Here is a 27,717-nt window from a genome sequence, read left to right on the forward strand (position 1 = left end):
GGAGCGCAGCAGTCATCAAAGAACATAGAGTAACTGAGCTGTGCTCGTGACATTACTGACAATGCAGTACCACACAGTCTCAAAACAGAAATAGTGAAAATGCGACAGTGACGTCATTAAATGCTTTTCAATACAGCAGCAGATGGGTTCATCCACTTTCCTACGCTGTGCACAATACCGAGCTCCCTGTTCCACACTCTTACATGGATGCAACTTGTCCCAGGCGCCGGCGGGACTGACCTGGTACCAGGAGTAGGCCCTGTCAGCTGGGTTGATGAGGATGGTGATGATCTTGGCTTTAGGAAGAAGGGCAGCAGCCCGCCGAGCCGCAACCTCCGAGTCAAAGTAGTTGGCACTCTTCTCAAAGTAGAAATCTGAACTAGTGTTGGAGGGCAGGGGGAAATACTCCATATACCTGACAGAGAAGAAAAATAAACATATTACATGATGCAAAAAAACGCATTACAGTAATAAGTGACACATGACCAGCCTGCACGAGGGTTTGCTGGTGAGAATGGCTAGAGTAAGCAGCTCCCCAAGCAGACTGGAGAAGGGCCTGTCTGCATTTCGCCGTCTCCTGTCTGACAGAAAGGGAACTTTTGAACACTAAGCAGCTTTGGCTACAGGCAACGCTCCGTAACCGCTGCTGTGTCCCGCCCACAGAAGGAGCGAAAGAGAAAGAGGGAGCTGGGCTCCGATCTCGGACACCTGTTTTCGCTTAACGCCGCTTTCATTTGATGGACAGGGAGTTGCGGCGCGTTTCGAAATGACATGTAATCGCATCTTTTCAGGGAACATTAGCTTTCATTGTGCTTAATGTGCCGGACTCCAAAGCATGGCAGAGTTTCACTATCTATGTAATTCGTAGTGGCTTACAGGAGCTATTGAACTTAACTGGTGCATGCTGACTCGAGCAGCATGGACAACAATATTGCAAATGATGGAGAAGGGAGACACGGGGGTAATATATAAGAGAGAGAGAGAGAGAGAGAGAGAGAGAGAGAGAGAGAGAGAGAGAGAGAGAGAGAGAGAGAGGCTAGAAACACACCAGTCAATGCCCTTGTGGTAATTACGGCCATTGAAGAACTGGATCTCCTCAAAGGTCTCCTTGCTGGGATAATTACTGGTCAGGTCAGGATGCATCCCCAGGAACAGATATAGTGCTGTCGTTCCTTGAATCATGCCAAAGAGAAACACAAAAATTGGGGAGGGGGTGGGAGTCAATCATGTTTAGTACCATGCAATAGTCATTAAGCCATCCAAGAAAATTATACGATATAGCTACCCATTTAATCAGCACAGTAAGTGTGTATGTGACTGAAAAAAAGTATTTTCAATCTGTCAGAAGTCATAACACTAAAAAAAATGTGTTCAAGTCAACCCCTGAAGAGAAACCAAACCTGGATTCTTTTGGCTGTTTCACAAAATATCAGCAACTATTTATTTATTTATTTATTTTTTGGGAAAATGTTTATAAAATGTTGTTCTGCATTACTGTTTTATAGTATTAGTACACAATTGTGTGCTATATAGTAGTGTTACAAGAAAATGAACACTGCACAGATAAATAGCTTATTATTTTTTGGATGACATTTGAACAAAAGTCTGTATGGGGAAGATCTGCAGTGTCAGCTCCCATGTCTGAAGATAGATGTGCTTTGTTCAACTACAGGACTTAATACTTTTGCCACATCAGGGAACCCAGAGCTTGAAGTATCGGAATCTTTTTGTCCTAGAGCCAGCAACAGCCCAAATCCTCAGGAGAAAGATGGGTCAGGAGGAGAGTGACAGTTACGAGCATGCTCACTAATGGCCTGGCTTAAGAGCGGAGGTGATTACAAAGTGTAAGTAAGATCCACCCCCCCCCCCCCCCCACCAAAGAAAGAAACAAAAATCATTTCCAGGCTCATCCCCTAACCCATCGTTTATGAGATTACCATAGCCATCCACTCTGGCTTACTATCCACTCTGAGCATGGCCTATTGCTCCCTTAAGACATCTTTTAGAAGTTTAATTAGCCAACGTAGTAAACCTAGAATTCCCATTTACCGAGAAGCCGTGAAAATTGCAGTAAAACGGCTGCGGAACTGGCTGCTTGCTGCTCCTGCACTGATGCAATAAACGACAAAACTGCTGGGTGGTACGTAGTAAATGATGTCAGCTGACACATATGCAACCCTCCAATCACAGAGCATGGTTGAATGTCTCCCAGCTGCTCTGGACGAATCAGAAAAAAAGGATTTATTTGCTCATTTGCAGGTGCAGCGTTGTGGTGGAATCTGTTGGAATGCAGCGTTAGTCTCCCTATGAGGATTTAAAACAGTTGGAGCATTGTTTTCGTGGTCTGGACAAGAACCGGGGTGGCTGGCAACAGCTAGAGGGCGCTAGTGCATGTTTGCTGAAAGTGCACGGTGAACACATTCAGGGCCGCTTACCGGTCTTCTGTGGGCCAATGATGAGCAGCTTAGGGAAACGGTCGCAAGTTTTCTCTTTTGACCAAATGTCTTTGTGTCTTTTGTCCTCGCACGGGTCCTGTTGAGGAGAAAGAGAGAGAGTGTCAGCCAGCTTTCTAAATCAGCAATGGAACTACAGTGGAGCATGTGGGCTCTAGATAAAATCTCATAAAACATCACTAAACCAAGGTATGAGCCAGCATGGAGCATTTCTCGTGCACACACAGGCACATTTACTATCGCAAAATGCTATAATTTGAATCTTTCGAAAAGTGCATATCTGGCAACCGAGAGTCTATCATTAAACTTCAATAAAACACAGAGCTGGTCTGTGGAGTTATTGCTGTTAACCAGACCATCTTATTATATTAGCCTGAATAAAACCAACCCCAAGGGCGGGGGTGGGTGGGCTGGGTTATTCTGTGAAATCAAAATAAACCAAGCATCTTACGCCTTCAGACACGTTCACCATCACCTAATTACAGCTGGACAGAGGTGTGCAAAATGAAATGGGAAGCGGCACAGTCTACTCCCAACACTTCGATCACAGATCAGGGTGATGGCCGTGTGAAGACCACTGTGTGCTAGATGCTGTAGCTGCTTCAGTACACATCACAGCCTCGGACTGGTGCTGTGTGGACCATGCGTGGTAATGTCTGGCATGTCGCGGGCGATTTCAGGTTCATGATTCAGCTCGTGTGCCTGTATACACGCATCCAAAAAGTATTAATGGTTTAAAAAAAAAAAAAGAAAAAGATGATGTGTGGGGAAAGCCAGTACAGAGGATCGGCCATTATTCGGAGTCTGCGAGGTCTCCACAACACCGGAGGACTGACTGAAGACAGGACCGCAACACTGACAGGAAACAAGGGGGATTAATGAGAGATTTAAGGGCTCTGAGTCAGGGTGAAAGGAAACGGGAGTTGGACCAAGGGAGAGGAGGAGAAACGAGAGTGGGATAAACCGAGCGCGCGAGCAGGAGGACGAGCTCGTGAGCAAGCGAGGGAGAAAGACAGAAAGATATGATTGTGGTTGTAATAATTCTGTTGGCAGTGTGAGTCAGTGCGGAAGATACAATTTCAGAAATAGCATTCTCAGGTTTGCTGGCAAGCGACATGGAAAACCATTTTCTCTTGGTATTCATCAGAGTAAATGTTCATGTCACAGAGTCTGTCATCAGCAAAGCTCCAGTGAGCACTAGATATTAGAGCAGTGCTGCTCTGTGGCACCTCCCCTCGCCAGGGTCGAGCCCCTTTAAAAACATTTTTGAACTTGCATCTCCAGTGGTCTCCTACTGCCTCCCCCTTTCAGAGAGCTGCAACTACCCTTACCTGCCAAATGGGGTCCCTCTCCTCGGGAAAGATCTGAAAGTACTTTTGGGCGAGCTGGACCGGGGGCAACGTCTGCAGCTTCAGGTTGGTCCACGTCTGCACAAACTTCACAAGGTTCTTGAACGTGTACAGGCCCAGGCGGTCGTTGCCGTAGTTGGACAGGTGGGTCATGAAGATGCTGATCTGAGGACAGAGGCGGAGTAAAACACACCATCCCGAGAGCAAAGTGCGGCTGGGGGGGCCGAGAGCAACGTGCCGGGTGAGGGGCTTACGGGGTTGAGGAGCACGGTCAGGAAGAGCTCTCCTCCGCTGATCAGTTTGTCCAGCTCTTTGGGGCTCCCAGGGTACTCGTTATAGAAGATGGTGTGGGTGAAGAGGCCGCAGGTCTGCCTGGGCAACACCTGAGGAGGAGACACGCTTACGCTATAACCCACAGCTATACCAGGGTGGGAAAAACACACAAAAAGCACAGACATCTTACACTGACTGACACATTCCACTTCAAGGGCTCTGGGCTGAGGAAAGAATCCAAGTGAAACGCAGCTGTAACCTGAGACCGAAAGAAGCTCACTTACTTCTGTGCCCTATATTCACCGTGACTAATTAGAGTGGAAAAACATATTTGGTCAGCCACAATATGCAATAACGTTTAAGCATTGTGCTGGCCTGGCCTGGAAAAAGAGTGGAAACCGAGTGACCTCATCTTAGAAAAATGTTGCTCAAATACAGTAAAGGAAACCTAAAGAGCTCTGTCAGAGATAATCTAGAGACTAAAGTCAAACTCACTGCTGGACAGAGTGCAGGGAGACTAATGATACCGTCTACTCACTTGTGCAAATAGGGTTTATTTAACAATTAGTCAGGGCTTTCTGAGGACTGAAGGCTAACTTACTTAGTTTTTTTAATTCCCTCGTTTTGAACTGTTTTTGCTTTCTGCGTCCTTCTGAACACAGTACTGTGCAGAGTGAAACTCCTATGCAAGTGCATACAAATGCTGATTATCAGACACATCAGCATAAACTACAGCATAAACCAAAACAAAAACGACAGAGTAGGGAGAGAGAGAGTGAGAGAGAGAGAAAGAGAGAGAGAGAGTGTGTGTGTGTGAGGGAACGTGTCAAATGTTTGCACCGCTAAGACAAGGCAGCCCGGTTCCCTGTGAATATTTCACACTGGCATGCTACGGTCTGAATTAACATCACACTCAACCAACAGACTGTATAAAAAAAAAAAGCGGGGGTGCGGAGGTGTGGTGGGGATAAAGAACAGAACTTCCGTACAGTATTAGCCACAACGGGGCAGCATCAGCACTTTTAATCCCTCCGCCTGGAAAGACGATATCAATATTATTTCCAACCATATAGAGAATAACTGAAAAGATTCCGGCTGTGGTGGAACAAAATAACGGTGGCAGGTTGTGGCTACTGCGCCAACTGTCCAGTGTTGTAACAGACAGCTAGCTGCCTGACATTTGAATTGCAGATTAGTTAGGATAACCTTTAGGAAAATGTTCTAGGGAGAAACTTCACTTTGTTTGCAAAAGGTTCAAGTCAGTGTTCTGTCTCTGTCTGTCTGTCTGTCTCTCTCTGTCGGTCGCTTTGCTTTAATCCCTGGATGCTGTTTAACTGCCGTTGCCTGCCACTGAGTGAATACATACTTTCTCCCTCATACAAACACACACACTCAAAAAAATGACACAAAACATGTGTACGCCCGCATGCAGATTGCGTTGTCATGACTCTTCGCTCCTCTTGGCTCCTGCATCTAGTCCCTGGAGCAAACCAAAAATGGTAAAACAAACCAAAAACGAAAACTTTGCACCTTTATAAATGCTTTGTCCATAGCCTCCTTGCGGGCTTCCAACATCAAACAATGAAGGCAATAGCCAAGGTTTTGTATATAGCTTTGACTGAGCCAGATAAACGAGTTCAATGCAGGGGCTCATAAACTGTAGTACATCCAATCAGTCTGACCTATGAAGATCTTTGAGGGAGCAGCTGGAACTACATGATTATAGAAACTTTCAATTTGATGGGCCTACCATGTGTGTCTGGTGTTCATGCCGGCCTACCGTAGACAGACTACACAAATGTCGCTACTTCATGGCATGCAATGGTGTACATACATGCACTCTTTCAGTGACTCGTACACATGAACGCGCTCTTACACTGATGCCGCTGTGGACAAAGCCTCTGCGGAAGCGAGCGGGTTTGAGGTGGGGATATTCCTCCGTGCTGGTCACCTTGATGCCCCACACCTTCTTCCAGGCCTCGTAGAGCTGCATGTGGATGGGGTAGACGCCGGAGTGGTGCGGTGCCACCGCGTAGCCCATGTTGGTGGGGATGCCGTGCTCCTGGGGGGGGGCAAAAGTCCGTGCCAGGGGTTAGAGGTTAGGTGACACCACCAGATGGAGTGGGGTGGTGGTCCACCAGCATTATACATAATAGTCCAGGACCAAAACAAAAAATAAAAACCAATCCAACCGACCACAGACATAAATCATTAGCCCAAGACTTTTAATCATTATTTTTGAAACCCTGCACATTTCAGCCTATTTGAAATCACTGGAATGACTAAAGTTTCCATAGTCTATGCTGACTGGAAACTTACTGCTGTTACCTTTCCATTTGTTAAAAAAAAAAAAAAGTTGGTGTTTTCAAAGCTAACAAACTAACACCCAACAATAGGGTTACAATACTAATTTGTACACATCAATAACATGGGTCTACCACGAAGCCCACTGAACATGGGAATCCTTTCTGGGATGAACAGTAGGCATTCATTTGATCTGAGCAGATCAAAGAGGGCACCCGGTACATCGTGAGAGAAAATAATTTCAGCAGCTTGATGAGGCCGACAAAAAACAAAAAAAACAAAACACCAACAACCCCCCCCCCCCCCCCCCCCAAAGCACCAACTGTAGCAGCAGTTTCCTTGTTTGAGTCTCACCTCAGCAAACCTGTGGTTGAGCAGCATCTGTTCAGCCAGCACCGACTGGTTGTGGAAGAGGTGAGGCTGCATGTGGCTCCACATGTGCGGGAACCACCAGAACTCTTTACTGTAGGACAGGAGCAGGTCATCACCCAGATCTTCCTCATCAGTGCCTGAGGAGGTGGCCATGAAGAGTCACACACACACACACACACACACAGTTTCAGTGTGATTGGATGAAGGAGTATTCACTTCCTCATGCGTAGTTACAGACATCTGCACTAAAAGAGTTGGTTTCTTACCAGCATGGAAGAACTTTCCAGAGAAGCCCAGGTTGAAGGTGAAGTTGGGTACATGAGCTCGGAGCTCGTTCTGCGTCTCCAGCAGGGCCTTAACAATAGATGAGACAGACTTTAACTAGGCTCTCAGAAGGCCCTGAAGACAACAGCATGTTTGCAAAATAAATAAATAAATAAATAAATAAATTAAAAAAAATCATCACACACATGACTAACGTGGGGGGGGGGTGTGGAATGAGGGTGGGGGGCGTGTGGATGAGACTTCACCTTGCATATGCCTCTCATCTGATTTGTTTACTGGGCTTGTTGTTTCTTTGACTACCTTCCCCTCCGTAATGACTCAATCAAAAAGCTGGATTCATATTTAACGCAGAGCAGGCCGGCAGACAGAGGGGAAGGCTTTGATTATGATGGCTCCCTTGGTCTCTCTTACTCCCCAAACACTCGCAGTGGACCGCTCGGAGGCGCAGGGGGGGGGGATTTCAACAACAAAAACACGAAAGCTGCGAATTTTTGAAATATTCATGCCTGCAGCTACTTTTTGGGTGCCCTTTGAACAAAGTGTCATGAAAAAAGGGGAGACGCAGAGAGAACACAATAGAGTGAGATCTGAAGATGAAGTCAGAAGAGCAGAGGTCTGAGTAGCGCTGACAAAGAGCTGTCACCGAGGGCAGGGGTGGCCCGGCGGTGAGGCGGGACCCGCTCTTCCCATCTTATGGCCGTCACTCCTGCGCTTCTCCCAGAGCAGAGGGGTGACTCGGCTGCCTGCTGCAACACCGGCTCCCTCTCTCCGCGGCTCTCCCTCGCTTCCCTCTGTCTTTTCGTGCCGCATGCATATTTCTCTCTGTACATTTTTATCATTTCCCCCTGTGTATCTCTATTTCAGTATGCACGGCGATTGGAGCCAGAAGACCGATGGAGTGAGCGAGACAAGGAGAGAGATAGAGATAGCTGGAACGAGTGAGAACAAAGAGACAGAGGGAGAAAGAATTGAAAGAACACAAAAGGAAGGAGAGAAAGAAAATGAGGTGCGCACCCGATATACCCAGACACACACACATACACACACACACAGGGAATGAGACATGTAGGCAAGCTGTCAAGGACATCTCCGTTTCTTGGGGCTACGGCTCTGTGATGTCACATGGTTTTCACACTGGTGCATGGAGCTGCTGGCAGAACTGCTCTGGTTTCTCCCCCTCCTCACACCGCCTCTTCAGCTTGCTAAAGGCACACACGGACCGGGCGGCCGTGCCAGTCACACTGGCCCATTTCCGGGCACCATCCACTAGTCCCGCCTCCACAACCAGTTTGGCAAACACCTCCCTAACAAATGACTTCCCTTTGCAGAATTTTGATTTTATTTCAAGAATACAATATATTGAGGTTCTCCTCCCAGCTTATAAAAGCAGTTTGCAATAGCCAGCATCAAGCGGACACCAAAATCTATAATTTATTGATTTGGCTGTTAGAGAGGGGAATCTTGAAGCTCCTTGTGCTTTAACTCTATTCCAATTCAGGATACATTGATGCAAATACAAAATGTAATGTTTCTGTTGTCCAATGTACTGTACCATTATCATTTGTTACCCTTACTTCAGAATGTCCTGTTTTTTTATGTGAAACATTTCAATAACAAGGACCCAGAGTGTCTCAGATTCGGAAAGCCACTCTATGGTTTGGTCTGGCCATGTGGAAACGGCAGCTGACGAGTAAGATGTGAGAGTGCGGAAAAAATATTTTGCCAATTTCCCAACCAATGAGGATTCTAATGTTCAATATAAATAAACAAGTTAACAAAAAAAAAGGGGGGGTTAGGGGTGGGAGGAGGTTATTAGCCAATCACAATCTACACCCATAAGTGAGTTCATGAGGTGCTTGATGCTAAAAATGATATATTCATATAAAAGTCAAGTTGAGGGGGGTTTATTACTGTAGTATTATTATTCAACTCATATGAGTAGTAACAATGGTACAGCATATTGTGCACATTCTAGCAGCCAGACAGAACCAGGCCAGTCTTCTGTGGCAGAGCATGAGATGACAATCTGACAGCTCTACTGGAGCAACATCTGTATGGTCATGCTCAAGGATCACCTGCACCTGTTCATCATTTCTCACCCCCACCTGGCAGATGCCGCATGGCAAAATATGCCACATGCTTACATGTTCACACATGCCACTGACTACAGCCCTATGCAGCAACTCCATGGACTCTGTATGGATCACACTTGTGGACGTGTTTGGAGAGGGGTGGGGCTTAGTGAGCCACGGCAGCTCCTACCCACCTTAACGTCAGAAACCTTCATCCTTGTGCCCTCCTTGCCCACGAAGATGTCGTCAATGTCCACCAGGATGTAGCGGTCCAGCGCAAGTGCCAGCCGCTTGCCCGTCAAGAAGCTCACAGCGTCCACCAGCACTAGCTTGTGCAGCCAGAAGTTTAGGTTGTTCCCGAAGAGCACCCTCTGGATGCCGTCGTGGAGGCCCAGGTCCTGGACCACAGCGGCATGTAGCAGCCCCGGGGATGCCCCGGCCCCCGGCTCAGCCGTTCGGCCCCGGGCCAGCAGCACGGGCTCGTAGGTGGAGTGGTTGGACTGGAAGACGGTCCAGTCGTCCCCGGGCAGGGGCCCGCGTTCCACCTCGCGCGCCTTGGTGATGAGCAGCAGAGGTGACTTGGGGTTGACGCTGCAGTCCCTCAGGCCCACGTTGGAGTGGAGGAAGAGTGGGAAGCCCTTCAGCTGAGCACTCTGCAAACTGTTCTCATTGGCCTTCGTGGGAGATAGGGAAGGTAGGGCATGAGTTAAAACTTCTGTTTACTGAATGTGTCTAAAGTTCTTCCCTTAGATGGGATTCGTCGGAACGGCTACGGCTGAAAGGGTTTGGACCCTTGTGTTTTTGCCGTGAATTTGCATTCTGCTTCCTTTCTAGCCAGCAGACCATGTGAGGTGGGACCAGACTGTGATAAACTGCACTTTTACAGTAAATGAAAATAAGCCTCGGCTTGCAAGCAGCAGTTTCTAGATTTTACTAAAACTGTCACAAGCATTATTGCACTGTCAGTAAACCTAAAACAGATGAATTGCTCTCTTTTTTGTTCTACCCCTTACCACTCTGTGGCAATGAGGCATTTGAAACTGGAATTACATCCAGTGACTTCTAGGTCCAATATGGAAAGCTACAAACACACACCTGTGGGACTACAAGTATTCTTGTTTAAACAACAGCTCAAGAGTTATGACAATAACAACAGAATTTGGGACATAAAATACTTGGTTTGAAAAATGATCCTGATGAGATCATCTTCTGAAGTCTATTTTATGAATTCTCTTCATCCAACATCTGGAGAGCAGCCTTATAGGCTATAGTGACAGGTTCCTGTAAAAGCCTGCCTTCCAATTTCAGAAACGGAGGCGAGTAAAAGAATATGACTAATCACTACTAATTTCCTCAGCTTTTAAAAAAATTATGTAATTGAATTTAATCAAAAGATGGGAGAATGCGGTTCATCACATGGCAAATTGAGGGATGAAGGATTTCCAATGTTAAGGCGAACCAGTTTTTGTAGGGGACAGGGCTGGGATAGTTATTTGACTTATGTAATCTTTGAAGTTTTAACAGATCTTTCAATACTATGAGAACCAGTTCCAAATTTGAGCCACTGTTAAGCTACTATCCCTTAAAAAAAAACAAAGGCTACTTTTGCACATGCTTGGACTGTAGTAGGAAATTCTCATTTTACAGTTCTGAGAATGCTGACTAAAAAGAACATGGGATCTTCACATTCTGTGCTGCTTAATCAACAGCTTTCGCTTCCCTCACCTTCTCAGCGAGTTCATTGCGAGCTGATGAGTCCGATACTGCACTTATTTGCCTGCTTCAGTTCCCCAGCACCATTCAGCCTTGTGCGTGACGGAGCGATCCGCGCAAAAACGTCTGATAATTGGCCCGCAGGCCACAAAAGAGTGCGAAAATGGAGGAAGATGGCGGGAAGGCTGTGCTTAATACAGCCTTGGGGGATTATGCCAAACCAAGTGCTAGCCAAGAGTGGAGGGGTTGCTCCATGTTAACAAAACAGATATGGGATTAAGGGGGAGGTCTAATGGGAAGGCGAAGAGGAGCTTAAATGAGGTGATACAGCCATGTGTAATTACGAGCGGAATTGCTGGGGCTCTCCACAATAACACGTGCTCGCGTTCGGTGCGCCGTGCTCCAGAGGGTGAGGGTGTTTGAGCTGCAGTGCTGACAGGTGCGCAAGTCTGGGCTTGGTGAGGAAAACATTTGACATGCTACATTACTGGAGTGAGAGACTGGGACCTGTAGCATCTGCCTCTCTCGTGGATAACTTGCTTGGTATTCTGAGCCATGCAGCTCCAGGCTGTGGCATCAGACATATTCAGAGCTCTCACTTGTTGAGTATGGCCTAAAAGAGCATAAGAGCCAACGACCATGACAAAAAAGACCAGGAAATCTAATTGCAAATCCAGCAAGGAGATGGCTGTAGCAATGTTCGGGAAACAGGGCATTAGCAATGAGCTGTATTAAGCTTTAAAAGGTACGTGAGTAAAATGTAGAGGCTGCATTTTTTAAGATTTCATTTGGATACTTTTAAGTTCTCGCCCTTCTGCTCTGGACGAGCAAGGCCTTCAGAGAGTCGGTCACTGGGTTAACCTGCTCATAACCAGGCCTGAGCTCCCTACTGCCATCAGAGCACAGTGAGACCAGTGGATGTCACTGTTAATATCTGGAGGCAGACACTCTTACATGAAACATCCCGTCACTGACAGGCTGTAAAATGTGGAATGAGTAGGCCAAAACAAAGCCACTACATATCTGTCATATCACTGCTGCATTGTTTGAAATAATGCAGAACTGTGCATTTCATTTCAGAGGGAGTCAGCTAGACAATTTAACTGGGAAACATCTGATACTTTATCCGAAACATGAGATTTTGCAAAATCTCATGTAACTACAGGGTCTCACCTTGAAAAAGCCAATGATTCCCACTCCATACTCCACACAGTACTTGTCAAGCAGTTCCCTGTTCCAGGCATCTAGGTTGACATACTTCAGAATGTTCTCGTAGATGACCAGAGTGAAGCGTCCCCGGTTCTTGTCCGTGAGCGTGGGCATGTCGCCCTTGCCTGGGGCGATCTCCGTCTGGTAGCGGAAGCGCCCCGATTCCAGGATGGCCACGATATCCTGGCCCAGCTGAGAGTACAGGCTCTCCACAAACACCAGCACCACAGGGTCCGTGCGAGATGTGTCCGCCGGCCGGGCGGTCCGGGCTGGGAGCACCCTGGCCGACGGCGGGGAAGGTGTGGCCTGCGGGTCTTCCCAGTCGGCGGGGCCCATCTCCTCTTCGCCCTCCGACCCTACGACTGCCGCCGGCTCTAGCTCCCGCTTGACGCCGTACAGAAAGTAGGCGGAGACTAGCACGCTGACCATGCAGAAGAGGAAGAGCAGCAGCAGGCTGGTTTGCAGCGTGAGCTGCCGGAAGAGCCGTCTCATCCGCCCACAAGCCAGCATCGTCACCCCTGCGGCCACTCGCGCCAGCCTACGCAGCGTCCTCTGCTCACTAACAGATCACAAGTCTGCTGTAAGAGTTAGAGGATGTGACAGAGAAAACTTGCAGGTGAGGTCCTCCGTAACACGAGCCGTTATGTCACCATGGCAGAGGGCGGTGGGACCGGTGTGGGCAGGGGACGGCATGGGCGAGGGTGGGCTCCCACTCACCTGCAGAGACGTGCGCTGCCCGCCCTCGTGCACCAGCGGCCCCCTGCCCCACACCCCGGCACCCCTCCTGCTCTGCCCTCTCTAAGTCCTTATCTTTTGAGCCAGCCTGAAAAAGATGATGGCCTGCAGGCTGTGTACAGCAGTCGTCTGAAGGGCAAGCAGCACGTGCAGAGATGAATTCTCCAGACAGGTCATGCCCAAAGTGATCTAGCCAAAGTTTTCTTGTGCTCTGGGAAAACAAACAAACAGAGCAAACTGTAAAAAGCACACACAGATCGACGTAATTAAATGATATCCATATTTGTATAGATTTGCATATGCATCTGAATTTATACATCATTATTTATAAATCATTATTTCATTATTTGCACTTAAGTGTGATATCACCACCACCTATGGAAATGGACATTAGGCTAAACACTGCATTACATTTTCAACTGCTACGCAATGAACTCAGGGATTTTTTTCCCCTCTCCACTAGATAGCTACAGAAGACCAAACTCATGCCAGCACTAAAGTGAAGTGAAGTGATGATGCCGTGAGAATGCCGTAGACTAAATACCACGAGGATCTAGGGAAGAATTTACAAAGGCGATGCATGGATTACAGGATAATGGCAGCGGCTTGCATTGATTAGCTGCAGCTTTAAAAGTGATCCTCGTTCTCCTCCGCACACTTCAAAGTGGCAAAGTCATTCCATCTTTTCATTTCAAATGGGGCATTCAGTGTGACGTGTTGCTCACGTGAGTGACTCGAAAGGATTTTTGACCAACACTGACCAAACGAATGAACTTAGCAGAAGGTCTCAGTAAGGTCATAGGCCACGTCCCAGGGAAAGAGGAGAGACACCTTGGATTGCTCGGCAGAGCGGGAAAGAGCTGAAAACTGATTTGTCCTTATCTTGTGCCAAACTCCTGGAAAGGTGTCCTGCATTCTGCTCGTCGGTGCCACAATTTTCGCCCGCTACTCAACCTGAACCTGCCTCAGCAACTTCAAGTGTAACTGAAGAATGAAAGGAAATTCTGACAACTCTGCAAATGTACAAGTCGATAATTAATGCCGACTTTCAGGTCCGAAAGCGAAGGCATCAGCAGACGCGTGCTCTGCACACCTTCACTGGTTCAGAATCCCTTGATGTCTGAAGTCATTTTAACTTTTTGTTCAATTTAATAAAAAGGTCTTTTCAGGCTGTGCGGCATGTGCGTGCAGGGCTGTCGCACCAGGCCGCGGGCGTTTGACTATGGGGAGGGGGTCGACGGCAGCAGGGAGGCCCGCCAAGGATAAGACTGAAGCGGAACGACAAGACAAGACGCAGCGTGTCCGAAGTGGAACACGGGTTCCTTTTTTCAAAAGTCATCAGAGAGTCACATAATGTGTGGGTTATTTGAAAAGCGAGAGTGCAGCAAAGAATCAAAGCAGTTCAGGTACAGAGAGAGAATCGCATGAATACCAAAAGCAAAAGCAACAACACAAAAGTACCCCCCCCCCCCCCCCCCCAAAAAAAGGAGGAAAAAAATGACGATGAAGAGTATTACAGAAAGCCATTTTAGCACTTCAAAAGGAAGCTGGGAGTATACACCCCTCACCCCCCTGGCAACTTTCAAACTCACAACCTGAAAGGCAGCTGCTGGCGTTGTCAGCCTGCCCAATCCAATACCCCCATCAGGAATTTCAGAGGCGGACAGTGGCCAGGGCACCGCAAGGAGGGGGTTGCTCGGGATTTCCAGCACAAAACAAAGCTGGGCCGAATTCCGCGAGGGCTAGTCCAGATGACGCCCGCAATTCAAGTACGTTGGTATTCCCTGCCTCCCCACCCCGGGGCTTAAGCTCAAACTACAATACCAGTCACCGGAGCTGCATTGTGCCATTGTGCCAGAGGAGCGGGAATGGCAGTGCTGGTGTCATCCCAGGTTGAATTACGGCTCCGGAGCTTTCCCCATTCACAGCCTGGGCCTCCAATATGCGCCAGTCGGCCCAGGGCGTCGCTGGGGAAACGCCCCATTGTGTTGAGCGCTCTCATAACAGTACGATTCGGATGACATGAGGCATTCATCATGCACAACAGAAGGGACAGGCTAAACCCAATAAAAATGTGAGGACATGAAACGCACAGCATGGTTCCACTTAAAGAGGGATCTGGTGGGGTTTCCAACCAGCAGGATGCACAAGGATTTACACACCGCATTTCACTATGGAATAAATTTGTTTTTTGGGGTCGGGAGTGAGGACAAACCAAATACCGAGCTGAAATGATTCAGGGCAGACAGCTCCAGGACTGTCCGCATGATTGACACGGAATGCATCGGCAGCACATTTGTTGAGATCAGCGCTACACCCCCCAAAAAAAAGCAAAAAAAAAAAAAAAGCATTGCATTTGAGGAAATAAAAAGGAACAGATTTCACTTAACCTTACGTTTGTCAAGCGTATTGCTCAGTAAAAAAGTAAGCAAAGAAAAGTAAATCAAGATTTGTTTTTTTTTTAAACAAATAAGAAAAGAAAATGTTGAAACAGTGTTGAGACACAGAAAAACAGAGACCATGACATTTACAGGACTGTCCCCATCTCCCATGCCAGCAGGTTCTCACTGTCCTAGATCTTTATTCTCCATTTTTTTCACAGTAGCATCTCATCCAACAGGCGTTGGGGGTGGCGGTGGGGGTGAGAGGGCCCCTGCTAAGGAAATAGAAAACCAATTTTCTGATGGCAGAAAAGCTTTAATACACCTCATCTCAATGGCACAGTATACTATAGCATTCCTTCATTTTCTGCATCTAAATCAGTATCATGCAAATTCAATAAGCTCTTTATCACAGGCCATGGTAAAGGCAACATGTTCTTTCACACAAAGCAATATTTGTAACATTTCAAACTGGCTTGATTGCAAATGTGCCTGAATTTCCACTTGCAGTCTGAAGCAGGATATGTTAAATGCACATCTGCTTAAACATCTGTGGAATTACATTTTTCTTTTTATGACACCATGCAGCCGAATACAAATTTGTCCATTATGCACATTGGTACACACTGAAAAACAATAAGGAATATAAAAAGCTGGAAAAACTGTGTCAAACGGAGCACACCAAATATCACGCTGCCCTTTGACACGGGGATGAGTCACATCAGACAAAATAGCTACAGGGTACACCACGAAACCCTTATCAGAAACAGCAGACAATTGTTACTACCAATCTCTAACCCTGGAAAATCTTTGTTCCTGATCAGGTTCACAATGGGTATATATATCTCCATATCCCTCTCCAAAATTTGAAGGCAGAGGTTTTACCACCAAAAAGGGCAGAGGTAGCTCAGTGGCTAAGGTTCTTGACTAGTAATCAGAAGGTTGCCAATGGCCACCAGGTTGCCACTGTTGGGCCCCTGAGCAAGGACCTTAACTCTCAATTGCTCAAGTTGTTCTCAGTCATAACTAAGTTGCTTTGGATAAAAGCGTCAGCAAAATGCTATTAAATGTAAATGTAAAAAGGACAAAACTGCTGCAGCTATATGGTGACATCTACTACCATCAAACGGAACCGCACTGGACAGAAAGGATCTTCAACAAAAAGAATTTCCAGAAGGACCAAAAGATCATCATCATCATCATCATCATCAACAACCTCAGAGAAGGAAAAGAGCCTTTGAGTCGACAAACTGAATGACTGCTTCAGCAAGCAAAGGAGAGAGGGGAGCGGGTGGGTCCAGGCTCTTCAAAGCCTTCCTCCGCTCTCGCTTTACGCCTGCTCAATCTCTTCCTTTCTTGTTTCTTTTCAAAAGCGGAGTGCCACCGCGGCTCGGCCGGCGGGATAAAGAGACTGCGAGGAAGGGGAGCACACCCGAGCGACTCGGAACACCGGCGCGACGCTGACCACCGCCCGCGCGCCCCGGATATACCTGCGTGCTAGGAGGCGGGGCAGCAAACAGCGGCTAACCCCGGGACGCTCCGGCGAGCAAGACGAGTTTCTGGTAGCCTCCGGCTCGAACGGCTCCGCTGTCGATGGGCACGGCGCCAGATCACGTTTCGAGGCACGGTGCACGGCTGAGGAGAGGCGGCACCCTGGCCCTGCATGTGCATGCTAGGAGTGTGGGCTGAGGCTGAATACAGGTCTTTGGCACAATGACTTCAGTCTAATTCAAACATGATGCAAAAAGATAAATAAGCCTCATCAATGACTGCACTATTTGGGTTGAGATTGAGATCAACGTAATTAGGCCCCATTTTATCATAATCGGGGTCATGGAGAGTACAGGTGTGGATTCTGTACACACTTGTGCTAGACTTGATTTGAGCAGGTGTTGCAGGTGTTTCCTAGAAAGGAAAACAAACATCCTGTTTGTGCATGCAGAGTATCACACCTTCAACTGTGACTAATAACAGTTCCATAAAGAAAAAAAAAAAAAAGAAAAAAAATACCTGGGAAAAATTTTCTAGGTTATGAAAAAGTGAGCACACACTAGATGTAGATTTACTACCAATAAATTAGCATAATAAAGCTTTGTAATTGAGGAATATTCAAACAATTCTCATTATTCTTAGACTAAAACAAATGGCTTCAATACATTTAAAATTCAGTGAATAACCCAACCTAGAGAATGTTTCTTTTAACAAGTTTTATATTTATCACTTCTAATCACTATTGTATGTAGAGAGATTGCGCATGACAAACTTTTCCCCTATTTTGTAACTCCCCCTTCTGTAACGCCCTAATCTAAAGGTAAAAGCCAACCCTTTCACATGCCATTCATCAGAACCTTTCATCTTTTAAACCTGAAAGATGATCATAACATTCACATCTAAACGCTGTTAAATTGTCACACAGGTGAGCCATCAAGCCATCCAGATTTCTATAAGGACAGCTCTTCAGAGGAGGAATAAAATATAACAAAGGCTTATTTTATGATTTTTTTTGTTGTTGTTAGATTGCTGGTGACCAACTGCTAAATTATTCAGATGATAACATTTCCTCAATAATGGATGTGTTTGCTCATTTCAAATCTAAAAAGAGTATTAATAGTGTGGATAATGTATTAGTTAAGTGGATTTCATTTTCATTCCCTACATGCCCCGATAGGCCCACTTAATGTCTTCTATTAGCAGTTCATCAAACTTCACAGTGCAGATTCCATATTAAGTGCATTTCTGCCTGCTCTTTAAGGTCAATCTAGAGAGGTCCACCATAGACCTAAAGTTCCCATATACTTAAAGTCCTGCAATATGGTTGCAAACATTTAGAATGAGAAACATGAAGACAGTTGGGAGGTGCCATTTATTTTCACAGATAAAAGAATAAGAAAAAAAGTGCAAATGATCAAAAAGTGCAAAAAGTGGATGATCATTGAAATTTCCCCAAAAAGGTGATGAAAATGACTAAGGTTTGCACACATTGAAAGGAAACCGACACTGGAAAGGAGTGGGGCCTCTTAAAAAAGTTATCCAGTTCTGTGAAAGTTTATGTTCAGATAAATAAAAGGCCACAGAAAAAGAAGAGGGTATAATACAACAAACTGTGAGAACATACAACTTCTTTTTTTTTTAATTCAAAGGATAAACAGCCATTTGTCATACCAGGAAGAAAGATTCCTTTGGCTTCAGATGCTGACAAGGCATAAAGTATTAGATACCCAAGGGTCTAAACATTGTATAATCTGGATAAGGTCAGCAAAGTATAATCCCTAATACCCTAATCCTGTTTATCTAGGTTGGACCAAACACGCAGTACAGTGGATAGATGCATAATCAGTACATCGAGTGACCTGAGACTGTGAATGGCAGAAGGGATCCTGAAGGGCGGGGGGGGATTTTTAACAACTGTCAGATTTCCATGCAAAACTGATGTCCTGATATTGGCATGGCAGGATGTGAACTTTGTGGCATGCTGCTCGCTAAACCCTCAACTTTTCTGGGACTGGATACCAAAGAACGAACATGCTAGTCGTCGGCTGTGGATCAGTCAAACTGACAGTCGAAAACAAGATCAGAAGTTCCTGCCGTGCCATATTGAGTTATGAAGCGGGGCTTGGGTGCTGGAGGAGGAAATCAATCTCCTCTGGCAGCCCGTAAGGCCTCTCCAGTGTCTGGCTGTGCTGGGCACTGCGCGCCTGCCCGCATGCATACTGGCCCCGGTCCTGAGCTCGTCTGCGCCATCCGCCGCCCGCGCCCGCCAGCATTTGTGACTGAACAACTTGCAGTGGTAAACAGTCGGGCAGGGCCCGCGCGGGGTGCCGCCGCCGCTTTGACGCGCCGTCGCCTGTGCCAAACCCAGGGACAGGCGGACTTGGCAGGAAGCTAACGGCACCCCCACCTCCTCCCACGCACAACATGGGCTGCGGTGCCCGGGCCGAGCCGCACCACTTTTCTAACGTCCGGTCCCATCGGGGGGCCTAATCTCCCGCTTCAGTGGGACTGTGCTGAACCCGCCCCTGCAATCTCTCCAGCTCCAGGCACTGCGGATTATAAGGGGGAGGGGGGAGGGTGGGGGTGGGGTGGGGGTCCTATTTGTCTCGGGAAAATTACACTGAAGGGAGGTAAAGCGTCTATCCTTTGCTTAGTCCATGGTTGTGGTGGTTTTTCGCTTTCAGTCGATATTAAAGAGCACGGCGAGAACAATACCAGTCACTAGGAAGCTGGGAATAAATAATTTGGCAGGTGTCGGCCAAATGTGTCTATAATAACCCAAAATTACCCAATTATCCAAGCTCCATGCAGTCATAGGAGTAAACAAACACACTGAAGTGAGGAGAATCTAAAAGGAGTGCTCGTTCACTGTGCGGCGGGGGATGCTGCTAAGCCAATCAGAATCGTGCAGCCCCCATGAATAAAGAGCTTTCGTGGTAGTCATTCTTGCGGCAAGCCTGCCACCATCGGTCAGTGGAGCCTATCGAAACATGGCACCTCGGGTTAAAGCCAACGGGAGGCTCCATCGCTACAGGGCCTCCCGGCTTTTTATCTGAATCCATAATACCCAGTGCACAGGCCCGGTGCACAAGCGCTGTTCACAAGTCTGGCTGACGGAGGCTTTTTAGATGGGTCTCAGACAGGGGAACAAACATGAATCGATGAGCTGTAAATTGAAGTCTCCTCTTGGCGTGGCTCGGTTCTGCTTCAAAAGAGAGGGGCGCGGGGCGAGCTTGACCCAGATGCATATGAAGTCATGCACGCTTCGATTTTATTTCATGGGATGATCTATAAAACATTAACAACTCAATAAGGAGAAAACAGTGGTATTTAACTAGCCCATGGTGTTTATCAGAGTAGCAGCTCAGTCGGCAGCAGGGGGGAAAGCTTTGCTAGCACTGTGGCTCTGCGTTTTCTGGGTACGTTTCCACCCATTCCTTCAAAGTTAGGAATCCTCTGGTCTTTTTCCAATAACGAGCACCAAGCTTCTCCAATTCCCAAAAATAAAAACGATTCAGCTTATTCATGGAAGCAGTGGGAAAGAAAAGTGCTTATGCAACTGCTCTTTTCTTGTGATGAGCACCTTCACGAGTAGCAAGCTGGGAACAGGGAGGGAAGTTTTATTAAAAAAAAAAAAAACCCACACCACCACCACGACTATTCAGTCACCTCGTCTACAAGCATCCTCAGTGGTAAGCTACAGAGAATAATTGGCAACAATGTACATTCACCGATAAATGAGAACAAGGGCAGCTATTGCACACTAGGCCCAGATGCTTGGGAGCACTTCCGTCCCTTTCCTCTTAATTAGGCTGCACGACATGGCGAGAGCCGCGGCTATTTTTAGCACCTTAAACAACCCACCCAAAGAGCCCGAGAGGGTTGGGGGTGGGGGTGGGGGGGATGTCACCTTTCTTTTAGAGGACGCCGGCACTCCGCTTGCACCAGCCGCACACCACGAGTGTCTGTGCATGTGGAAAATACTACGGCCGGAAAATGGAGTCCTGCACGCTGGGCGATCCGTTGACAAAACCTTCTCATTTGTAAACCACCACCTGAATGGTTGAGAGCAAATTTCTGAAAAGCCAGAGCTTGCCTTACAGAAGAGGCATGATAAGCAATCAAATAAAAAAATAAAAAAAAAACATTTAAAAAGAAATTCACAGCCAGACCTGCAGAATTCAAATGCCCCATTTTACATGCATTTTATGCCACTGCCTTAGTCCAAGGGTTATCAGCAAGGTCTGTGGTGTATTAGTCCGTGTCCTTGACGTTCTCCGCCCCCTATCCCAGCGCATTCCGTCTTCAAGTAAGTGGTTGGCGCTGCTGAATCCCGGCCAGGGCCACGCCTGCCTCTGCCCCACGCAGGCGCTGCTAACAAACTGATACCGTGCAAAGACGCCTGGAGCAGATTGTGCAATTCCCCCCACCCCCACAGTCCCTATGGCTCGAGCTGTATTGATCCGGGAAAGCTGCACAAATAGTTTACGCGTCTCTCTTACCTTTGGTTAAAATGGGAGATGTGGCGAAGTGCAGGGGTTTTATTAGCTGTGATTGGATTAGGCATAATTCGATTGAGGGCTAACAGGATCGTTCTGAGAGTGAGGTAGGGGCTGTTGTCCAGGGTTTGGATCCTAACACGGCGGGCGCGTAAAGCTCTGCTTAAGAGACAAACGACAATTGCCTGCAGGCGTGCATTTGTTCAGCACTCTGGTCGACCAGTACAGCAACTGATACTTTATTACTTTCGTAATAATAAAGAGCCGTTCCTGATGGACTGAACCACGAGGCTGTCTGTGGCCTTCGACATGGCCTGAGTTCCTCTTGCGGGTCATGTAGCAGCCTTATTATTCGGGCGATGTTGGTTTTGCGCGCAAACAGGCCAGTGACATGCGGCTCATTACAAGCATGGGAGGACTCTGCAGCTGCTCAGATAAGAAGTACAAGACTCCAGAGCATTCATGCTCAAAGATTCCAGAGCATTCGCATTAGTGTACCACAGGAAAACAGTGTGCAAAACTTTCCACTGATACAGGAAAACTTAAAAGGCTGCCAGCTTGACTGTAACTTAATCCCCATATATCAACAGCAGTGAACAATTAGCACAGACAAAAAATTTGACTCATCATGTGCTTAAGATGGGACCAAAAGCACCTAGTAAGCAGTTATCTTATAAAAAATACATGTTTAAAAACAGGCAAATGAAGCACATTTTGTAGAACAGTTGTGATTTGGGTACTGCTGAAGGTAACCGCTAGTAAAGCTACAAACCTATGCAATTTTTTGTTTTAGGATGGGACTACATTTCCCAGGTTGGGGGTAGTTATGACTATCTGTTGCTAAGGTAACCATCTTAGAACATTTACTATTTTGCTATGAAGATGAAGTGCTCATAGGAACAGCCTTGGTCAAAGATTTTCTCACAGTAAGAGTACAACTTAGTATTTAAGTACAGCGATTCTCAATTTCATACAGGTTATACACGCCAAGTTTAGTCTCATGATAACTTCTTTCCCTTTTGGTGAAAGTGCAAGTGTTTCAAACACACCAAAAAGGTTTCTGCTCTGCATCGAAATTGTGGTCTGTACCAATCCTAGGAAATATTAACTGGAAAGAATACCCATACCTCCAAGTGCATAATATTGTCTGTCTATTACCTATAACAGTCGCACTCAAATTAAAACACAGAATCCAGATTTATTAAATTACTCCAAGTTAACTAAACCATTAAAAGGAGGATGAGAAATCTGTAGGACCAGCACCCTGAGGACTCCGATTTGAAAATGTCCATCGGGTGGAGTGGCAAGCACAGAGCCTCACTTAAAAAGTCTTGGCCCTGGTAGGTCAGAAACACTACATGATTCCTGCCTGGAATCAGTGGGAAGCTCCAACTTGGCAACAGCAGAATGCCATGTGACCCAGCCACTGCAGGCAGATTAGCGTGCGCTGCTAAATGTGTGCGCAGGTCTTTAGCGGAAGAGGCGGGTTAATGGAGCTGCGGAAATCCAACTCTGTATGCAAGCTTAAGAGGGAGGAAGTGGAAACATACGGCTATAATGGAGCAGCTCGTCGCACTCAAAGCACTGGACGTAAATTCTGATCGCTCGTATACTGACACAAACTCGATGAGTGATGCTGTTTTATGTAAAAATGTTTGGCTGTGAAAGAGGGGTCATGTATGCAGTTTGAGTTACACACACATCAAATAACCTACGAGAAACTGTGCAGCCCTAATATCACCTCACCATTAATCATTACCAGCAGGAACCATCCACTATCATTTCTTCAGATGCTCTCCCTGATTGGACAAGTTGTGCAGGAGCTCTTAGCTGCAGTTAAAATCATCCAAGTGTCCGCTCTGCCTTAATATGAGATGACACACATTCAGGGAAGAATGTGGAGCGAATTCCACACGTGACTGGAGTCTTGGACTAAGCAACCAGTCTGGAGTAAAATGATGAAAACATGGCCAAGTTTCGCCGAATGGAGCCTGACGAGGGGGGGGGGGGTCTGGTATCTGAATCTTTTTGGCATATTCTATAACCCCTATACCCCATGGCTTCTGGAACATGAGAAGAGAGAGAGAGGCGGGTGGGGGGGGTTGGGAGAGGAAAGAAGAAAAAAAAAAATGGGTTGAAGGAGAAGAAGAAAGAGAGGAGGGGCGAGCAAAGTGAAAGAAAAGCCAGGCACAATGCATCACACTGACATGAGTGGTAGGGTGGGGGCTGAATACACTCTATTGGATTTCAGTGGGAACAAATAGGATTGGCCATCTCTGAGATTTATCACAATGACTACCAATTAGGTGGGGAGAGTAGCCCAAGTCATCGATCTCTAAAAGGGTCAAACCTTATGGAATACCTTAATTGACACACGCATGGTTGCAATATACTGCAGCTGGAAAATACACTGGAAAATAAACAAACTGGAAGTGTATTAGGCCGCCGCCAAGATTAGCCTATGAGGAAAGAGGATGGGTAATTTTCTGTGCGCGCCCATGTGGTGGTAAGCTTGTTTCATCTTTCAGCACTCCATAATTGCTATGGCCTTATTGCATTTTCCTGGAAACACTCTGTTTGCATGCCTGGGCTACAAAAGGACAAAGCTTAATAAAAATCAACAGATCCCAGGTGCTCGAGAAAGTGAAACAAGACCACCTTTTTTGTTTGCAATCTCTAATTATTTTTTCTTATTTGCTCCCAATCTGGTCATAACCAATTACAAAATTAGTTGGTCTGTCTTCTGTCACCAATCCCCATCCACCAGCCCCAGCACTACATACCACCAAGCTAAGGACATTTTTCTTTTTAAACGGGCCTGAAGCCAAGACTTTGGCAAAGCTGGGATTCAAACTTCAGATTAAAAAAAAAAAAAAAAAAAAAGCGAAACTACACAATTAATCACAAACTACAATTAATCACATTTAACTTTGATTCATGATTGTGCAGGTGAAAACGATAAGAAATGTCAGATTTGCTTAGATGCACTTGCAGCATGTTCTCCAGTTTGGCAGTCGCCAGCACGGTACTTTCAATGTGTTCGGGGGGCTATTGAATAATCAGCACTAAAGCAGATGACAGAGCAAACAGCATGTCTACCTGAGTTCCTATGCTAATCCGTTTTCAAGAGGAAACATTTAGCATCCCTTTGAGTGCAAATCTTGCACAGCCCAAAGCAGACCACTGCACCAGAAGGCTTTGATTAGCGTTCCCTTTAGGTGAAATGCAGATGGAGTGAAAGGAGGACTTGGAACCAGTGCACTCACACTCATCTCAGTCTTGCCTTGGAAAGATAAGAGGCACCTTCTCTAAAGGTACATTTAGGGCAGGTAGGTTAGATTAAAATATCCCAGAGTAAGCACCCAACAAGATCAAAGGTCATTTGCACAGGACATCTAGACTTGCTTCAAACCCAGACCGCTCACCTGTGGCCCAGCCTGATACTCTGCAGAGCACCGTCCCACCTGACACTCTGCAGAGCAGAACCCGACTCCCACCTGATTCTGCTGGCATCAGGCAAGGGGTGGGCTTTTGATGCCGAGCCCTGCCAGCTGTGGCAGGTGGTCAAAGTCATGAGCATAAGCTGGACCACAAGGGATGGGCTCTCTAACTGTGTGTGTGTGTGCGCGCACGCGCACACAAACCAGTACGAAATAATGAGTGCTAATGAATGTGAGAGTGCTTCACAGAAAAGAGCTGCACAGTTTGACGATTACAGCAACACTGAAGGTAAAACACAGCCATTCCATTATGCTGCATCAGAAACTGCTGCCCGTAGGGGAGGCAGTAGCATGTTGCTAGACAGCAGATGCCAGACAGACATTCTTAAGGCTATACCTTTACTTAACGCACATCTCAATAGCTCCTTCCCCATGACCAAATGAAAAATCATTATAATACTACGAGTGTACACCCTATAGAATAAATGCAGCTTACTTTAAAGATTCATGACTACCAAGGCAAGAAGCAAACAGCCAGAAACAGAAGCCGAGTGTTCGACAGTGGCACAACATCCATTCATTATTCTGGTATATCATTTTCTCTTTGATCGAGATTGTCCATCAAAAAATATAAAGAGTGTTCAAACACCTAAGCAGCCCTTGCATTTAGACGCTTGGAGAAACCGCACTTTCTACTCTCTTGCCATGGATTTTTGGCTCCGGTAGATGGTGTTCTGGGTGCCATCTGATGATGAGCCATGGCATTTGTGAGGCCTTGATCGCTGCAGTGTGCGGCTTTTACGGGGGGGGGGGGGGCATCTTAGGCTATTGTTTGATGCGGTGCTGTAGATGCTTGCCTGGCCCGGCGTGTGTGTGTGTGTGTGTGTGTGTGTGTGTGTGTGTGTGTGTGTGTGTGTGTGTGTGTGAGAGAGAGTGAGAGAGAGAGAGAGAGAGAGAGAGTGAGAGAGAGAGAGAGGTGGTGACTCACTGCCTCACCTGCTCCCACCAAAGTCTCCCATGTAGCATGCCCAGGGCAGGCTGTTGCTGCTTAATACCAGAGGCCACAAGGCTTGAACAGAATTTGTTTGTATTTTACCACCCCAAATGGAGTTTATCATCATATCGTGGTCAGCTTAATTGGTTGTAATAAGCTTAACGGCTCTAGCTGTCCGATCTTTCGTCCAAACAGCCAAGTCTAGCATCCAGATTCTAGCTTTCTACGAATATACTGATGTGCCAGGATTTTAGTTAGATTTTGCTAAAGGTTAGCAGTTGGAACATTCAGAAAAACGCTCCCTGATGACAGTAATCAATCGGGGAAGCACAGCCTAACATTTGTCGGAAAGGAAAGAAAGGCCGTCTCAGAGCCGGTCTGCCATTTCAAAAATTGCCTTATTAGAGATTATTCTGTGAAGATGTACCTTTACACCTCCCCGTCCCCCCCACACTCCAAATGCCTAGTCCAGCTTGCTTTCCTAGAATAACTCCCTCCTGAGAGAGGAAGCCTGGAATGATATTCATAAAATCCCTTCACTGCAGCCTGCACATCAGGAGTGCTGGGCTGACATATGAGACACCGAAATGCTGCCACCGCCAGAGCACAGCGATGCCCAGTGCAGCTTTCCTGGTCACTGCTGGCCCGGCGGGCTCTCTCAGGCAGTGGTACAGTCCTCCAACCAGAGGATGGAGTTTTAAAGGACGTAGTAAAGGAGTTGGACAATCTTCCTTATAATATTTGTAGCTGAATTCACACCAGGTTACAAACAAGGGCAGAAGTTTCAAATCCAGGTGCAGCATAAATACAATAATGTGGATGTGCATGAACTTGAAATTTATCTGTACTCATTGTGATGAATCATGTAATAACTATATAATTGTATTAATTTTTTTTTAAAGGTGCCTTTGTAGGCTTTTAAAAAAAACACTTTTGTTTATATTCTACTGCTACATGATAACAATAACAATTTATATCACATACGATAATGCCTGCATCCCTTGGGCCGTGATGAGTTGACATTAAGATATCCAGCCCTGTAAAACTACTGGTCTTTTAAAATCTGTGCAAATTAAATTCCTGATCACATACTTGCTGAGACAGAGCTTACGTTTCTAGAAGTCCCAACGTGTAGAAAGCTTGGACGAGCAAGAACATAACAGAACGGTTAACTGAACAGTAGGAGACGGGGGCCTTTCTTCTGATGACGGCTCAGAGCTCAGCCAGGTGAGGGGTGGTGCTCCGCGACCAGGCCCAGAGGCCTCGTTCCATCACAGCATACCAGGAATTCCTGATGCAATGGCCCGATATATGAGGGCAGAACGGGCTACTCAGCGGATCGTATAATTGAGTTGAACAAAGCAGCTGGGGAACCGGCAAGCGAGCAATAGGCAGACTGAGACAGCCAGCATCGCCACCGCTAAACAGCACAGGAGACAGAATAGGAGGGGGGAATAAAAACCTCTCCACTCTGCCTCCCAGTCGCCTCACTGCTTGGCGAGAGTGGCAGATCCGCAAGCATCCGTGTGCCCCGCAGTGTGGAGAGCAGACTCGGTTGCTTGGACCTCCCTGCTGCTCTGGGACGACGGAGGGAATGCAAAACTTGGACATGAAGCACTTTTAATTGTGGATGACTGTGTGCAAGCGTCCAGACAGATTTTGACATCAACACTCGGCTCCTGGCCCTGTGGTGCTGTCTAACACGGGGGGGGGGGGGGGGTTATGCTCTCTGACAGCCCACTCAAGATGGCACCATCTCCACTCCAAGCCTTAATGTTTGAGAGTCTGCACTCCCTTTATTAATACAGGGACCGTGTTTGGATGGTGCAAGATATTTATCAGCTACGCCTAGCACTTCCAAGGAAATAATCGACACAAATCTGCACGAACACACCCAGCCTTCTCCTGCACTTCATCCAGCATCTGTCATTTCCTGTGCTGTCTAAAGGAGAACTGACTTGCATGACAGCCAGAAGTTAAGCTTGACAGATCACATTACAGTATTACAAAATGGATAAAACAATTCAGCCAGAGCTGCACGGGGACACACAAACAGGGCTGTGTCATTATTCACATGAAGCAGACTAAATATGTTTCTCACTGAATGGTTCACTGCAAAGTCAATCCTGCCAAACTAAAGGTTTTAC

General features: G+C 46.7%; 1 protein-coding gene across 4 annotated transcripts in view; it reads right to left on the bottom strand.

Annotated features, from left to right (window-relative positions):
* The window catches only part of ndst1b (N-deacetylase/N-sulfotransferase (heparan glucosaminyl) 1b), a 55,324-nt gene that overhangs the window by 5,207 nt on the left and 22,400 nt on the right, over window positions 1-27,717 (bottom strand). For all 4 annotated transcript variants that reach the window (XM_027000112.2, XM_035527226.1, XM_035527227.1 and 1 more), the window contains 10 exons: window positions 11,995-12,976; window positions 9,303-9,782; window positions 7,018-7,105; window positions 6,734-6,888; window positions 5,952-6,137; window positions 4,057-4,185; window positions 3,785-3,967; window positions 2,436-2,532; window positions 1,049-1,172; window positions 241-415 (listed from right to left, as the gene is read on the bottom strand). In XM_027000112.2, coding sequence (XP_026855913.2) covers window positions 241-415; window positions 1,049-1,172; window positions 2,436-2,532; window positions 3,785-3,967; window positions 4,057-4,185; window positions 5,952-6,137; window positions 6,734-6,888; window positions 7,018-7,105; window positions 9,303-9,782; window positions 11,995-12,540 — 2,163 coding nt within the window. In that variant the 5' untranslated portion in view covers window positions 12,541-12,976. The remainder of the gene's footprint in view (window positions 1-240; window positions 416-1,048; window positions 1,173-2,435; window positions 2,533-3,784; window positions 3,968-4,056; window positions 4,186-5,951; window positions 6,138-6,733; window positions 6,889-7,017; window positions 7,106-9,302; window positions 9,783-11,994; window positions 12,977-27,717) is intronic.

This window comes from Electrophorus electricus, chromosome 6 (genome assembly GCF_013358815.1).
Source record: "Electrophorus electricus isolate fEleEle1 chromosome 6, fEleEle1.pri, whole genome shotgun sequence".
Lineage (NCBI taxonomy): Eukaryota > Metazoa > Chordata > Actinopteri > Gymnotiformes > Gymnotidae > Electrophorus > Electrophorus electricus.